This window comes from Malus domestica, chromosome 10 (genome assembly GCF_042453785.1).
Source record: "Malus domestica chromosome 10, GDT2T_hap1".
In the NCBI taxonomy this organism is placed as follows: domain Eukaryota; kingdom Viridiplantae; phylum Streptophyta; class Magnoliopsida; order Rosales; family Rosaceae; genus Malus; species Malus domestica.
The window spans coordinates 18,899,898-18,916,846 of record NC_091670.1 but is presented as its reverse complement, the minus strand read 5'-3'; the positions used below and the strand labels follow the sequence as shown (position 1 = coordinate 18,916,846).

Here is a 16,949-nt window from a genome sequence, read left to right as displayed (position 1 = left end):
TTTTAGATTCAATTTGTTATGTCATGTAAGGATTAAAAAGTTGTCATCGTTTTGAACCTTTTATTAAATTGTTGTGGTCATTGTGTTGGATACGTATATTGTTTATGTTATTTTCAAGGTTTGGGGAAATGTTTTAATTATAGGGGAGGTTATGCCGAAATTTTAGTAGGATTTGTTATTAGTTTTGGGTTAATGATTTTTTTTTCCATCTCTTTGCAGTGAAGAAAAACACCCAAGGACCTTGTCGGCAATTGAAGACGGCGAAGGTCACCTGGGTGACCAACGGTCGTATCCCAATCGGATACAATGAGCGACATCAGGCAACACCAACGACGCAGCAACATAGTGCATTAGCCCATGACGTTGGGCATGTCATGTGGACCTTTTGCCCTATGATGTAGAAGTCTTAGAAGGCGATGCCGGAGGAGACAAAGAACAGGGTGCGCAATCAATTGTCTGTAAGTAGTGTCACCTTTTTAATGTTTTTCATGTAAAATTTATATATTTATATTTATTACTGTCTTTTATTACTAATACTTTCAAAATATTTGTTACATTGCAGACAAACTACAATTTGGAGGACATGGACGGGGACATGTCCACGTACCTCAATCGGCTTTTCTCTAAACGCTATAAGCAATGGAAGAATGACCTGCATCAATGTTTCTAGCAGTTTGATGATTCACAAGTCGCTCTCGAGGAGGGTTGTCCGAATGAGTTGGAGGACCAACAAGATAGTTGGGTTTGGCTTTGCAGTCATTTTCAGGAGCCGACCTATATGGTGTGTTTTTAATTACAACTTCTTTCATTTTACTTTTTAAAATTCCTACTAATGTTTATTATTATTTTTTTAATTTTCTTTAAGTATTACAGCTAATACGTTTATTTTTTGTATAATGGAAGAAGTTGAAGGTGAACAAGATCAATCAGGAGAAGAAGACTCTTCTCCACCATTCAGGTTCGAGGCCTTTCTCCTATGGGATGGAGGCATGACGGAAGGTATATATTATAACTTTCATTTCCAATTTTAAAATGTCGCTAATAATTTTTTTTTCGTACTAACATTTTCCATATCTTTTTCGATTTTATGAGGGTTCAAAATTTTCGGAGATCGACGTCTTTGCTGACGTTTACGTTCGGCCTGGGAATGAGTTGACCGAGTCCCTTCATGTAAGTACTTTCTTATGCATTAAATATTTATACTAATTATTTCGAATTGTTTTCTATTAATAATCCATGTTTTTTTTCCCCAGGCGACTATGGTGGAGAAGAGTCAGTTGGTGCTTCAGGAGTCCGCCTCCCAGGTTCCCTTGGACACGCCGATCGAGTATGTGGATCCCCCTAAGGATGCAAGGCTTCACATCGTCACAGAGACGTTGGACCAGACTTTCGGTCGAAGGCCAAGGACATATTGTCAGGGGATGGGAAATGCTAGGCGGTGGGAGAGTGGAGCCTCGTTATCCTCGCAATCAAAGAGCCAGGTTACAGCTTTGATGCAGGAAGTCTCTGGCCTGAGGAGTGAGTTGGTATCGTACAAGTCTCAAATGTCAATGCTTGTACAAGTCCTCGGTTCCTCCGGAATACATCTCCCCAGTTTTTTTGCACCATCACCCTTATAACCCTTCCACACCGAGCAAGCACAACAATTAGGCCCGTCAACCTCTGACCCCGTCCCCAACCAGCAACAAGATTACCAAGCACCTCCGAACAACATGCCTATAGATTTTGCCACTTTCTTTTCATAGTTTTGTTCCCGCTTTCTTTTAAAACTTTACATTTGTACGTACATTTTTATTTATATTATAAATATTTTTTTTAATCATTAATTTGCTTTTTTTTTTGTCATTAGTATGAAATCTTTTTATTTTTTTATTTTCCTTTTATTCTATTTATTTTTTATATTAAAAATTACACTTGTGCGGCCACGACCGGTCATCGCGCAAAATTAAGCGCGTCTTATTTATTCGTCGCGTATTACCACGTGCATCTTACATCTTTCATCCTGTTTATATCGTATGACAAAAAACCTTTGTCCGTATAACTTTAGTGCGACAACTAATAAAGTGTCGTGCAATTGTTTAGAGGTGCAACAAATTTGAAAGTTTTCATCGCGCAATGTCTTTTTTCACGACCTTTGCGAGACGATTTTCGGGTCACCATAGTTTTTGTGTGACCAAAGAATGCTTTGCGCGACAAAATATCCCTCGTCGTGCAAATTGTTTATTTTAGTAGTGAATCATTGAACACCAATTGTAATATCTAAACTATATGCTTCAGAAATTATGAACAATTATATATTCACGTAATATATATTGACGTATGTTTTTAGATTGTTAATATAAACAAATCACAAACTTATATAATCCCAATATTTACATAAAATACTTTAATTAATGTGTTGACGTTGTAAATTTATATCAACAAACTATTAATCTAGTGATATTCTTCTTTAGTTAATGACTGTCCTACTACCTCCCCCTATTTTTTTTTATTTTTTAAAGCTAATATATTGTATACGTCAGGACCTGATAACATTTCCCACTCTCACTCACTATATATACAAGTCATGATGCCAATTATAACACCCTCCCACATTTCCAATATAAATTAAACGCAGGCTAGTCCTGCATGTGGGTTAGATCATCTAGTCCTGCTGTTGTTGTCGTCGACGTCGTCGTCCAAGATCAGAATTCGATCTGTTACTATATATTAATGGTGAAGAATGAGTTGCAATGGATGCCGAGTTCTAAGAAAGGGTTGTAGTGATAACTGCATCCTTAGGCAATGCCTACAATGGATGGAAGACCCCCAAGCTCAAGCCCACGCCACCGTTTTTGTGGCCAAGTTTTTTGGCCGCTCCGGCCTCTTCTCCTTCATCAACGCAGTCTCTGAGTCCCAACGACCCGGTATATATAAAGTTTTCCCTTATCAAATCAAATTCGAAGTATGTGCATACAGACGTTCACACTGCAATACGTTGTTTTTGCATGATGATCTATCAAGCATGCAAAAATATTTAAGTATGCAGTGGACGTCTGATTTGAACCGGCATATGTGTGTGTGTGTGTGTGCAAATTATAAAGATATCTACGATCTCTGATGAGGATTAGGTTTTCTTGGTTTAGCTTTGTTTCAGTCGTTAATATTTGAGGCGGTGGGGCGGACTATAAATCCTGTAAATGGGGCAACAGGGCTTCTTTTGAGTGGGAAGTGGGACGTGTGCCAGGCGGCGATAGAGACGGTGTTACGTGGTGGCGCGTTGGAGCCACTTCCCGAGTATATTCGTGACAACCATTATGTTCGTGAACATCAGGTTCGAGTAGAACAACGGCAATCCACCAAGAAGAAGAGGCCTAATTTTGCTGTCGATGATATTGAAGATGACGTGGCTAATTTCCAACCGCCCGATCTCAATCTATGCTTGACATCTGCAGCTGGGTTGACGTCGATGACGAAACGGAGGGATTGTAGAGCGGCAACGCCGTCAGTTGAAGACTCGGAAACGACAACGTTAGGGAGTTCTTCATCAGAGAACAATTGTACTGCTGGTAATTTAGAGAGAACAAAGCTTCTGAGGTTATTCATTTGAAACCTTCTTCTCCTCCGTTTTGTTGTTGCCGAGTAAATAATCCGTGGGGAAGAAAATATTTCCACAAATTATTAAACAATCTTTGGTTGTATAAGCATAAAAGCACTCTTGCATTGCGTTGATTTTTGACCTTTCACTATAGATTTGAATCATTTGATCTGAAGTTTTTTTTTTTTTTTTTTTTTAAGGATTAATTATCTTAAGCCTCCAATCTTTTAGTGTTATTCTAAATTGGCCTCAACCTTTTTAAACATTCCAAACAAGTACCCAACCTAGCTAGTGTCATATCCGTTAAGTTTCAATTAAATGTTCCGTTAAACGTACATGTGACAACAATAGATCCCACTTATTTGCTTACTGACCCTATAATAATAATAATAATAATTTCTTCTAAGAAGCATGAAGAGGGAAAAAAAATTCACAAATTAAATGAAAAACAAAAATGAAGAACGGGAAACTCCTAACAAAGAAGAGGGTTAAGAATTCAAATAGGGTCTCCAGGAGCTTATTTCTGCTCATGTGATTTCCTCATTCGCCAATTTTCGGCTAGTAAAGCTTCCAATTCTTCTTGTGGGGAATGAAGATGGTGGTGACCGTATCATGCCAATCCATACATTTAAGCAACCTCCATGACCTTCTTCTTGATGTTGGCGGCTTGAGTTGTAAGGTGGAGTTTTTGGTTGTGCATTGGGTTTGGAGGTGATGGCCTGAAGGGGGTGGTGGTGACCCTCACTTGATGGAGGTCATGCTTCCATGACTTTCTATTGATGTTGGAGACAAAATAAGCCCTAGTTAATTTGATAGAAAGTTAATTGGCGCTTAAACGGATGTAACATTTTTAATAAGTTTGGTACATGTTTGAAATATTTAAAAAATTTGAGACCAATTTGGAATAACATTAAAAAAAATTAGGAGTTTTTTAAGTACTTAATTACTTTTACCGTGCATTTTTTGTTTTAGGAAATCAATGTGCAAATTTAATATTCAGAGGCCATGACTGAAGATTTCAAGATGTAATACATGCATGGACCACATGTTGAATCTCTGTGATTGGCATAATGTGCAAGGGTTGTCTAAATTTTGATGATGGAAAGTTGAAATTAATTAGGTAGGGGACATATGGACGAGTGGACTATTACTGCTGTTGGCCTTTGATTAGCTTCAAGAGGCGCATTACACTTTTATAGACATGCATGTATACTAAAATTGTGAAGAAAAGTGTCTGTACATACATACATACATACATATAATATAAATGTATTGAACAAACAATTTTATGTAATCTAGTGATTCCAAAATAATCAGGCATACGCTTGCGAACGTAGCGTTACAAGTTCATTAGAGTGTAGTAAACATGGGAATTCTCGGTCAATATGTAGATCGTATTATAGTATAGAAGTAGTACAAAATATGAAAATTCTTAACAATATGTATATCGTATTATACTGTCACAGTCTCTCTCTCTCTCTCTCTCTCTCTCTCTCTCTCTCTCTCGTCTCGTCTCGACTCGACTCCGCCACCCAAAATCGAGCTTTGCTTCACAGCCACTCCAATGGCTTCCCTCACTGTCCTCTGTCCTAGGGCGTGCTCTGCCCCCGGTACCTGCCTCAACTCCTCCGCCCAGTCGTCGCAGCTACAACAACACCTACTCTCTTCCAACAATTGCCTCAATCGCTACTCCATTCCATCTCTACAAATTTCTGGCCTTCAGGTTTGATTAATTCCGCATACCGTTACTTTGTAAGCTTTATTTGTATAAATTTTATTGCTTTTTGTGTTTTCATGCTTTAGTTTTGTATTTTGTTCAAATGGGTATTCTTTGAATAGTTGTAACTTGTATATCTTCATTCTGAAGATTCTTTAATTTTTCCAAACCGTACCGAAATAACAAAAAAATTCTGGGAATCCCAAAATTTCGGTCCAGTCTCGGTTTTTCAAATCCCGTCGCGTAAAGGATTGGTTCTGAATCAGGTTATGCTTTTCGGTTCGAGATCCCAACCCTAACCACCCAAATTGCAGGTCATGCATGCTTGGAGAAGGGAAAATATTAAGGGTTTTTGCATGTGTCGCTGCATCTCTGAATAAAATGAGACATTTGAGAGTGGATTCAATTGGAACTTCCCTACAACTTTTGGGTCACTCACCTTCCAATATTTCTTCTATAAATCTTATTTCAAATATCAATATATGTATGAAATCCTAATTCTCAAACATAATAACAATTGTATGGTACTTGAACATTGTCAGGTGAATTAATAATATTGTGAAAAATTACCACTTAGTACTATAATCTAATGGTATTCCTCTTTCCTTGTAAGTGAGAGGTCTTAAATTTGATTCTCGTCAAAGGCGAATTTGAACTATATTATTGCTAGTCTATTGTAAAGCTAAGCCCACCCACCTTCCCCCTAATGTATATAATACAGTTTATTAAAAAAATTGTGGATCACCCTGATGGTTAGGTCATTTTCCACTATATCAGGCACCTCCCCCTTCCTCTTACTATAAATTAGTTTAGAATATAACTTATACTAAAAAAATAACATTGTGAAAATTGAACCACTTATAACATATCTAGATTCTCGATTTTCAATGAGAAGGAGAATTTTAATTTAAAAATAGGAAGTAATAATATAAAGACTAACTACATTCACAATGTTTGGAGTGAAACATAAAATGAGTCAAGAAGGTTCAATTTTTCTCATGTTGCACCATAAAGTTTTGAAATCGTATCAATTTATGTCTTCAATCTAATTGATTGTCTAATCATGCGTAACAACGTGTGCCTATTTATGAGTTGATGTGGTAGCTAAGCTTGCACAACATCGAGAAAAACTAATTATCATGGAGTTTCAACTTCTTCTCAACCAATGCTTCATATTTCAAAATGACAATGAATCACATAGTTTGGTCTAGATGAATTAAGTGTGACTTCTAAGCAACCTAGAAACGAGTCTCACGTCAACCACATTGTTAATTTAACAGAGGATCATATAGTCAAATAGATAGAAGCCATAAATTGTTATAATTCTAAAATTTTATGATACAACGTGAAAAAAATTGAAAACAGTTAGGCAAAATTTGGAATTTTTTAGATCGAATTTGAAATATTCAAACACATTCCAATTCTGTCAAACTCTTTTTGGAGTGTTTGGATTTCGAATTTAAATCGGACAAAATATTTTGAACTCGGTCTGAATCGGATTTTCTTAACCCTCAGTCGAAGGTTAGAAAACCGTCAGCAGTTTGCCCTTTCAATTGGGTGTTAATGGTTGGCCATCACATCCTCATGTGGTGGAAGTTCCACCGTGGAACTAGGGTTGGAATTTATTGTCAAATTACCATGCTAGTCATTGTCAAATGTACAATACTGATTTTATGCTAATTGGTAATGACACATAACGAACCAAATTTTTTTAGTACGATATTGGTATTTAATACCATTACGATAGTATTATCGTACCAAAAAAAAAATAAATAAATATATACATATATGATTTTATAATATTTCAATAATATTTAGGAAAAAAACCCTTTATTGCCTCTGATTCTTTCTACACTTTCTCTCTTAATATTTAGGAAAAAACCCTTTTTTAGTCAAATTGTCAAATGTGCTTGCTGCTTGTGGTTTCTTACTGCAAGGATTCTATTTGGGTTTTCCCATTTGGGCTACACTATATGAGATAAAGTCGTAAAATAGAAAAAATCAAATGTTTGGACCTTGACTTCGGTAGGAAAAAAAAAATCAAATTTTGGCCCAAAAAGTGGCCCAAAACAAATTAGCAATTATCATTACCCTACCTGCCAACTGAACTATTTGGCAATACCATAATTTAATATACCAAATGTTTGATATGATAATGGTAATAAGTTTTGTCATATCAAAATTTTGATATGGTAATTGGTACGGAAATTTTGGTACGGTAGTCAGACCTAAACCACTCCTAGGTAGAACTTCAAAAGGGCTGTGATGGACCAAAATAGTCAGATTAAGTCAAAGCCTTCTTTCCAGTTGACTCCTTTCGTCGCATTTCTTTATAGAAGCTTTGTGAATATGTGGATATTCTTAAGCCGTTGGATATGACGAGCTCAGTCAATCAACGGTGAGTGAGTGATGTTAATAATATTCTTCTTTTCTCATTACCAACTTTACCCCTTTTCCAAAAATGGAGGCAAATGCATGTGCCAAGTTGGTTCGTAAATTTTCAATCTCATGTTGATGCATTTACTTAAATAAAAAGAGCTCAAGAAAAGAGGAATGATAGAATCAGTCGCGTATCATCGCCTGAGTTAATCTCGATCATTCTTACTAGATCCCACATTCTTGAATAATCAAGATCAGCTCATACGTGCGACATATAATGACGGGATTGGCAAAATAACAAATACACGAGCAAAAGAAGAGGCACATTGAGAGGGTAGAATGAAGAATTACCACAAACTACTTAAGTGAAATCCGGAGAACATTACATACACATATACATATACATTTCCCTTTGGCCCAAAGGAAAGAAAAGAGTGCTTGTATACAGCTAATTAGTGAGAGGGAAAAGCCCTCTACTGTATTCTTCAGATACAAAGACACATGAGACGCGATACTTGACACCGAAGACCACAACCAGGTTCCAAAAATGCCAAATGCGATTATCGGAAGCCAAAACTAGCTACTTGATCAATCCTTACCTCTGCTGCCTCCACCCGGTGGAAAAAGAAAGGTTCCGTGTAATGTGTTAGCATTAGGAGTGAGTAGTCAAATAAGATCAGTTCTACACACGTGTTGTCAGGCTTCGGGTTGGTACACGTTGTAATTGTATTATATGGGTTCTCAAGCTACAATCCTTGACCTGTTACGTTGGATAAGAAAGCAATTGAAAAACGGAGGATAAAAGTGAGAGATTGGAAGGCCAAAGAAAATGAAAAAGACAGGCAGATTACCTGCATGGCAGATAACGTGGACAAAAAATCTTTGCATTGTTCAAGCACAGCCCGTTCTGTCGTGGTAACCTTCATAAGTTCACACACCAAGGAATTCATTTCCTCCACCTGTAAAAGGGAAGTGCTTCAGAAACTTCCTTAAAACAGTTTCAACTTCTTTGCAGATTGTTAAGGGCCTGTTTGCTACTCTACTTGAATCCAACTTTTTAAACTCAAAAACAATTTTCAAGTTTTAGGCCTTAAAAACTTGTTTGGTAGGACTATTTTCAAAAACTGAACTCAAGACTAACTAAAAAATATAGTATATTCTCTAAAAACATAAAAAGTGAGTTTTTAGAGTTTTTAAACTTAAACTCTCTCTTTTCTTTTTTCTCTCTCCTCCCCTCTCACTCCAAACCTATCTCTCTGTTTTTTTCTCGGTTCTTTCTCTCAACTCCTCTTCCTCTCTATCTATCTCATCCAATCCTCTCTCTTCTTTCTCTTTGCTTCAATCATCTCTTACTTTCTTTCCTCCTCTCTCCTCTTTCTCCCTCTCATGTGACCCCCTCTTTTTAGATTTCTTTGTCTAGTTTAAGTCTTAAGATTTAAAAATTTTAAATCACAAACCAATCAAGTTTTTGAGTCTTAAAGAAAATTGCTTTCAAGAAATGTTTAAAGAAATGATAAAAAATTTCAAATAGGATACCAAAGAGGCTCTAAGCTATTCGTAAAGAGGTTCAAGTAGTCACATCTATCAGGCATCAATAGATGACATGCACAGAGGCTAGGTGACATGCCAGAATCAAATCTCATACGCTGTCAAAAAACAAGAGTGATCGGGGTGGGGGTGTGGACGTCAATAACTTTCTATCAAATCAGGAAGCAACTGCTGTAGCTCAATCCAATTGCTATGTTTTGTAATTCAAAAAATAACATAAATGACCTAGGTGTTGCAATGGAGAAGAGCGACTTTTTATGGTTTTGTTTAATAACCGGCGCTAATGTTCAGAAACAGTGACTTCATTTATCACCTTATTTACTTCTATAATTAGAACCTATAAGTAAATGAACCTGCTTGAGGAACAGGATGTTAATGTAATGTTTCTGTGAAATGTTTTACATTAACAGCGACATCAACCAAGAAAAGTAAGATTCAAGAGAGACAGAAATAGGTTACCTTTGATGAAAGAGAGCATATCGAGGATGCCATTGTCTGCATCACATCAGCTGCCGAACCCACAGCTTCTTTCAGCTTTTGAAAGTCAACCTAACACAGAATAAGCATTGTCAGTCTTTTGAATAGTAATGGCTCCGTTAGGCCTTTGACATGCCCCTTGATTAAATTAAGGGTAAAAATAAAAAGTTCATACCATTGCTTTTCCCACAACTGGAAGACGGAGAGTACTGGCCTGCAAAGCTTCAGTTGCTCCTAGCAAAGAACTAGAGTGATCTCTTTCCAGAAGACCCCATTCTTCCAAATAACTAATCTACAATCACCAAGGACAACAAATCTTCATTCATTATGAAGGACAAGATAAATAACAAAACAAGCAGTAGACACTAAGGGAAAAGAGAGGATGTATGTATTTAATACAACACTCGCAAATTCATGGTATGATTACATGATATAGCTATCAAAGGTTTATACAATGTATTCAGTTGTAATCTCTGCAAGGAAATCATTTAGAAAGAAAATAAATAGTATTTCATGGTAAGATCAGTTGTAATCTCTGCAAGGAAATCATTTGGTAAGAAAATAAATAGTATTTCATGGTAAGAATAGACATACAAACTCAGGAAGATGAGCTTTATTTGGAAAGACATTTAACTATATTGCACACAGACATACACCCACAGGGAACATCCATGAGGACGTGTGGATGCTCCCTTCACCAGCACCTATATTGATAGTAGTAGAATGAGTTATTTGTGTCCATCTTCTGCATTCGATGAACCAGATTTGAGATTGACATTTCAAACTCTGTAGCTCTGACAAGAACACAAGGTCTAGAGCATATAAGTATAATTTAGTGGCAATCAATTGAGGTAACCAGGATCTCAACCAAGGTTAGTATTAGTAACTACGCAAGCCCTTCTTTTCCCAAAACAGAGTCTCACTTTCTGATTTTTCACAATGCCTTTGCAGACAAGAGATTTGCATGTCTTCCTACAGAAGATCTGAAGATGTAGCACATTGTCTTCGTAGAAAACATATTACTTCACTAAGAACTTTCCCTCGTCCGTAGTGTGCCCCAACTCCTAAACATCTCTTTTTTTTATTGGAAACAAGACCGTCTTATATGAGAGACCTGATTGCCCTAAGCTATCCAGGAGTAACGTTCACCAACAAGCATTTTACAATAAAAGGTTTCGAGTAAGAAAACTAATAAGATAACACCTTCTACCATCACAATTATCCATAAACAATAACTCATCCTCATTACAAAGGGCAAACATCCTTAATACTATTATGATTATAAAGTTATGACAACATGAGCATTTTTAAGAAATTTTAATCCTCCTATTTGGTTATTGGAAATCTGGAAGCTAACACATACAAAAAGGTTCCATATAAACACCAAGTTTAGTTCTATCCAAACAGCTACTTCACATAGTAGGACAAAGGAATTTGGAGTTGGAGGAAGATTCTTTTCAACATTATTCCTTTTATTGGATGCCTAAATACAAATCATTTGAACTTGACTAATCAGGATACAAGTTACAAAGAATTTATTAGTGGCAATCTTATCAACACTGTCCTGATAGTGCTTTTTGGACATTCATGCAGATTAACGAAAGAAAGAGAGTGGAACTAATCCAGAAGAGGGCAAAGGTAGCAACATTGATGGTATCAGTTTTTCTTTGAACATGGACGGTCAAAAGTTCTAATAAGGAGTCAACAAAGTGGAAGAAAGGTTTATCTGAAGGCCAGCACAAAACTTAGTTACATCTCAGAAACATGAATCTGTTGGAGAAATTTTTTTTTTTTTTTTTTTTTGAAAAGAAACGAAAGAATTTTATAAAACGAAAGAATTACAAAAAAGAAAAAATAAACCACGTGGAAAAGATATCCACCTGGAGCTAGAAGAGAACTAGCAAGGACCCCTAAAGAAAACTAATTGAACAGAGGAAAAGCTAGACCAAATCAAATAACGGCTGCTAACAAATCCCTAAAAATAGAAGAGAAATTGTAATCTCTAAACTCCACTGAAACCTAGACCAAATCTGTTGGAGAAATGATTAGAAAAAATTGCTACCACCACCATATTATGTACTATTACATTGCGGATGTCAGTCAATATCACATGTTAGATTGGAGCATAAAGTAAGTGCTAGGAAGATAAAAAATAAAAAAATAAAAAAATAAAAAAATAAAACTTTGAAACTTACTTGTCCTCTGAGAATAGAAGTTAACTTCAATTTTTGCCTCAACAAGAGTAACTTGATCTTTTTGAGTGTGACAGAATGCCGGAGCTCTGAAGTTGTTACCCATGCATTCCACATGTTTTTCTGGCACCCAAGAAAATACAAATTTAGATATAAGAAAATTTACGTAACAGTAACCAACCTGACCATTTTGCAACTAACTTATTTTGTCACAAGACACATGCAAACTGTCAAAATATCAAAACCAGACACAATGTATCAAGTCACTTCGTATATATGGATGGTTCATACAGAAACAAAGAAGTCACAAAATGGAAGTGAAAGAGCATACTGGCTTGTAGAATCTTACATTCAGCCAAGATCAAACATTTAAAAAGTTCAAACTGTCAGACAAGTTAAAACAGTTATATAAAAGAAAAATAGTTCGCCAGGTAGGGTATGAACGCGATTTTCAAACAAATGTATAAGAAACCCATAAAATCCGCAGGGACCTAATCCAAAAGAAAAAAAAAACGAAAAATTAAAACCGTATAAGTTATTCTAATAAATGTAATGGTATGAGGGCAAAGGACAGAGATCTAAATATCCAAAAGCAAACCAATTAAAAAACAGATCACACTTTGTTGGTTTCTAAAATGAGTTGAGATGCAATATGACAGATGCTCACCAATTTGATACATTAACTTCACTTTTCTAGCATGAATCATACAGTTCTTATCATCAATAACAAGGTCATTTAAATGTATCTGCTTCTTCTCCATACATATACCAGCATCAATCACTTCCGCAATGAGTTCACAGCATTAACAAGGGCTGGAACCAAAGGAAACCACTAAAACAACCCCATAACCTTATGCTCCACTCCTAATATCGAGTCTGTCCAATTCCACAGTGACTTTTACTAGAATGAAGTAATCAAGCGAAAGCTTCTCTGGAAACCAAAATTATTAACAAGACATTGGTTCTGGATTGGTTTGCATGACCAAGCCAAGAAGTAAAGCTTATAATGTTATCCATAACAAATCGTCAGATAAGTGCTTCATTTGACTTCATCCGAAAGAAATTTTTCAAGTTTCACTGAATGAGAAAGCACATGGGAAACTGATGCCATGAGTTCAAGATATTTATTTGATGTAAGTTTAGGATATGAATCAATCTCACAAAAAGTACTAAGGACACCAATGAAGCCCCAAACATGACAATAGTCCAATTCATGGAGTCTATGAAACTGAAAGAGCAGAGAATTCTTCATTGCATGCTAGGCAAGAGCCATCCATAGTTTTATCTCCATTCTAGACCAATTGGTTAACTAAAAATGACTTCAAAGACTACACAGATCACCTTTCTATTTTCACTTTCCTAACTAACTCCACACGTTCCCAATTGCAGCAACACAGTTTTTTCCCTTTTAAGTAAAAACCAATGACAGTGACACCCCTCATTTAAGATCTGATCTCCATTCCTTGTATTACCCAGAAATGAATTAATATAATGGCATGCTCAAGCTGAACAAAGAGACGTCCTCCTCAAGAAGAAAAAGAAAAAACAAAAGAGACCTGCCACAAAATAATTAAGCTGAAAGAGAAGTTAGCCTTCTCATTGTAATTACTGGGGAAACGAAACACTAATCAGGAGTATATACAATGTTGAGAGTATAAATCCCACATTGGGGAATTATGCCCTTGCCTAACAGTTTAAAGATCTTAGGCATTTCCCTCCTAATGCCAATTGGCTTTGGGTTAAATGCTCACATTCTGCTCTGGTACCAAACCAGGCTACCATGTGTTGGGCCAAACAGCCCATGTCACCAATATGTGTTGTCCACATGCTAGACTTAAATGACACCACAATTGCGGGGGCGAGCTTGAGAGTGAATTTCCACATCGGGGAATTAAAGCCTTGCCTAATAGTTTAATGATCTTAAGCCTCTCCCTCCTATTGCCAGTTGGTTTTGGGTTGGATGCTTTCACATTCTAATATGGAATACATACACCACAAACATCAAGCGTGCTACATAAATAGAAATTGATATAAAGTTCAGTACATAACGAGGTGAAGTATATATGGATAACGATATCTAGGAATCTGACCATACAACACAACAAATTCATGGACAAACATTACTGAAATCAAGAGATAGAAAGCAATGCAACTTATAGCACAGAGATTATACCTCGGCATTTCGCCTCTGCACCATGAAGGTAGCATCTGATCTTGCATTTACAAACCGCCATTGCAGATAACGGTTATACAGAAGCCTGAGCATGTGTGCATCGACAATCCTGTCTTCCCCCATCTTCCCTCTCCGAGTATCAACAGAAAAACTGAGAATTGAAGGTGCAGGACCAGAATAACTCTTATTCAAGGTACTTTCAACACTACTTCTCCGAGAAGGACTATAACCCCTTGATGGTGACAATGATGAAGAAGACCAAAGTTTACCCGGCGAAGCAGGCCGAGTTGGTACCCTAGTGGGGGAAGCCATTGTCCGGGAAGATGATGATAATGGGACATCACCATTAAACCTTTTCAATTGAGATTGAACGAATTTTGCTCCTGCTCTAGACACAGGGCTTGTTGATGAAGGCGAACCGGGATCCTGCAACCGCCTCAACCGGCTATTAGTCTCCTGCCAAAACCTCGCTGACACAGCAATGCCACGAGGTAAGGTTCGACCCTTTTCGGCACCACCAGCATCCTGCACACCTGAGGTGCTACCAGAAGAAACACTGTCTGTATCAGAAGCAGTGAGATCAGATGGCACAGAAGACTCATGAGCCGAATTAGCATCTGGGTTTTGCCTAGCATCCTTCAAAAGCTCAGCATTCCCCAAATCCAAGCTCAATCTACCATCAAAAGAAGCTCTTCTGCTCTCATCAATCATGGATTGCTGCAATGCTCGACCCACAATCCCAGATCCAATCCCACTGAGCTTCCTGTTGTCCGAGCTGCAGTCCATGCTCCTGGACAACAAGTTATTAGTCCCACCCGAGCTCAATTGTCTAGTCCTGGCCGGCCACCGGTGCTGATCACCGGGCTTAGAATTCTCAGCCTGATCTCCTCTCACAGGGGTCGACCGGCGTCTCTCAGGCGTGGCCTTCCTCGCCGCAGTCCCACTCGGCGAGGCTGCAGCCTTAGTCTTACTAATCGGAAGCGAAAAGGCCTCACCTTGGAACGAAACCGATAAGCTCCGAGTGGAAGTGACCAAAAGCCGAGTGGCGGCAGAGACTTCAGAACCGGCATTGCTCAGCCTCGCCTCGGGGAGGCCGCCGGAGGTCCGAGGTGTAATGGGTCGCCGCCGGTCCACTGATTGAGCCCTTTTCTGAGCCGGAAGCGGGGTCGAGTTCGAAACGGAGTTTATGGACCTTGAGAGCAATGGAGATGGGCATCTTCTGGAAGACGCAGAGGACGAGACCGTAGAAGTTGAAGTCGAGGTTGAAGAAGAAGAAGGAGAAGGAGACATGTATTTCGACGAGACTTGCCGGCCTCTGGGTCGCTTCTGAACGAAGCCATTGTCTTTCTCGGAAGGTAAGAGAGGAGGCCTCGATGGGTTTTGGAGATGGGGACGTGAGCGGTGGTCCGATGAGGCTTTGGGGTTGGGCGGTGGGCCGGCCGGAGCTGCTTCAGAAACGGCAGCCACCATGATAGGGGCAATTCAAATCCTCTTCACATTGCGTGTCAGAGACTGAATTTTTGGGAACCCGCCATGTAAATTCCCCAAATATAGCAATGCAGATTTATGAAATTGCGGTAGAATCTGAGAGAGGGAAAAGCAACGAGCTTTGCTATCTCTGAGATTGTGGGTTTAGAGAGAGAGAGAGAGAGAGAGTAGGTAAAGGGAAGAGGTGAGATTTGGGAGTGTACGAGAGTGCGGTATTAGAGAGTAGAGAGAGTGTCTGGGCTAAAAAAAGGAGAGAGTACTTTTCTTTTCCGCTTTTTGGAAATTCGTTTTCTGAGAAACTTTAGAGGGACGTTAACGTTATGCGTTTATGTTGATTTAATTACCTTATGCACTTCAATTTTTTATTGATTTTGTTACTACAATTTTCTCCATGTGACAGTTATGGATATATTTTGTCCAAGACCAAAAATTTCAAAATTAGTATTTTTTTTTTTTCATACAACGATTACTGTGGTGTCAGCTTTTTTGTTTTACTAATGGGTTTACTTCTACTGTTTTTTTTTAATTTAAAAAATAATATTATCTACGTTAAGTAGTGTGGAAGTGATTATCAATAATGTGATTTAAATTCATCTTTGACGAAAATCGAACTTAAGACCTCTTAGTTACAAGTAAAACTAATTATCACTAGACTGTAATACTAAGTTACTAGTTTACTTCTACTACTAGTATTACACATATTGTCCAAAAATAAGTTATAATTTTTTATTGTCCTTCTTAAGGAATCATGTTTCCACATGGTTATGACTGTGAATGAGTAATTACCATAAAGTACAAGATAAAACTTACAATAAAACTAAAATGTATTAATAAACCCACACTCAATAATCAGACCCTTACTATCACTCAAGCTTTCTCTTGTGTTTACTGTTATAAAAATCCCCGCCTAGCACTGCCTAGGCGTTAGGTGGCTGGCCACCGTCCCGATTAATGCCTAGACGTTTGAAAATTAAGAAAGAGCACCTAGACCTGCTGAGGCGCCCGCCTAGATTGTCTAGGCACTTGCCTGGCCCGTCCAGACCCGTCTAGGTTGCGACTCACTTAGACATAAAATAAATAACTTTCATTGTGCATTTTATTTTATTTTTTCAATAAATTATAAGAAACTTGTTGAATACTTAAATGAACACACATAATATGTTTGTTCCCCATGTTTTTATTATGTTCCAATACTTCATAATATATATGTCATTCTATTTTGTAGTTTATGATGAAATTATATGTAAATAGACACTTATTTACACAAAATATAATAGATTTACTTAACAACACTGATTTCTTTATTGTGTTTATGTTCATACATTTTCTACTTAATTGATGGACGCTTGTTTTACAGAACTCCCTTTGTTGCTCACTAAGTTGTTAACACACCAAATA

General features: G+C 37.5%; 1 protein-coding gene and 2 long non-coding RNA genes across 3 annotated transcripts; 2 read left to right on the top strand and 1 right to left on the bottom strand.

Moving 5' to 3' along the window:
• The first annotated feature begins 2,596 nt into the window (after positions 1-2,596).
• Positions 2,597-3,752, top strand: LOC103445033 (uncharacterized). The gene is made up of 2 exons (XR_011572467.1): positions 2,597-2,906; positions 3,126-3,752. It is a non-coding gene; the product is annotated as an uncharacterized lncRNA (long non-coding RNA).
• Positions 3,753-5,058: 1,306 nt separating this feature from the next.
• Positions 5,059-5,870, top strand: LOC139189005 (uncharacterized). Its single transcript, XR_011572466.1, has 2 exons — positions 5,059-5,300; positions 5,609-5,870. It is a non-coding gene; the product is annotated as an uncharacterized lncRNA (long non-coding RNA).
• A 2,129-nt stretch (positions 5,871-7,999) lies between these two features.
• Positions 8,000-15,839, bottom strand: LOC103445032 (QWRF motif-containing protein 2). The gene is made up of 6 exons (XM_008383999.4): positions 14,064-15,839; positions 11,894-12,013; positions 9,874-9,990; positions 9,681-9,770; positions 8,525-8,632; positions 8,000-8,433 (listed from the first exon to the last, which is right to left on the bottom strand). The coding sequence occupies exons 1-6, from the start codon at positions 15,531-15,533 to the stop codon at positions 8,356-8,358; spliced, it is 1,983 nt and encodes a 660-aa protein (XP_008382221.1). The 5' UTR covers positions 15,534-15,839; the 3' UTR covers positions 8,000-8,355.
• Positions 15,840-16,949: the final 1,110 nt, after the last annotated feature.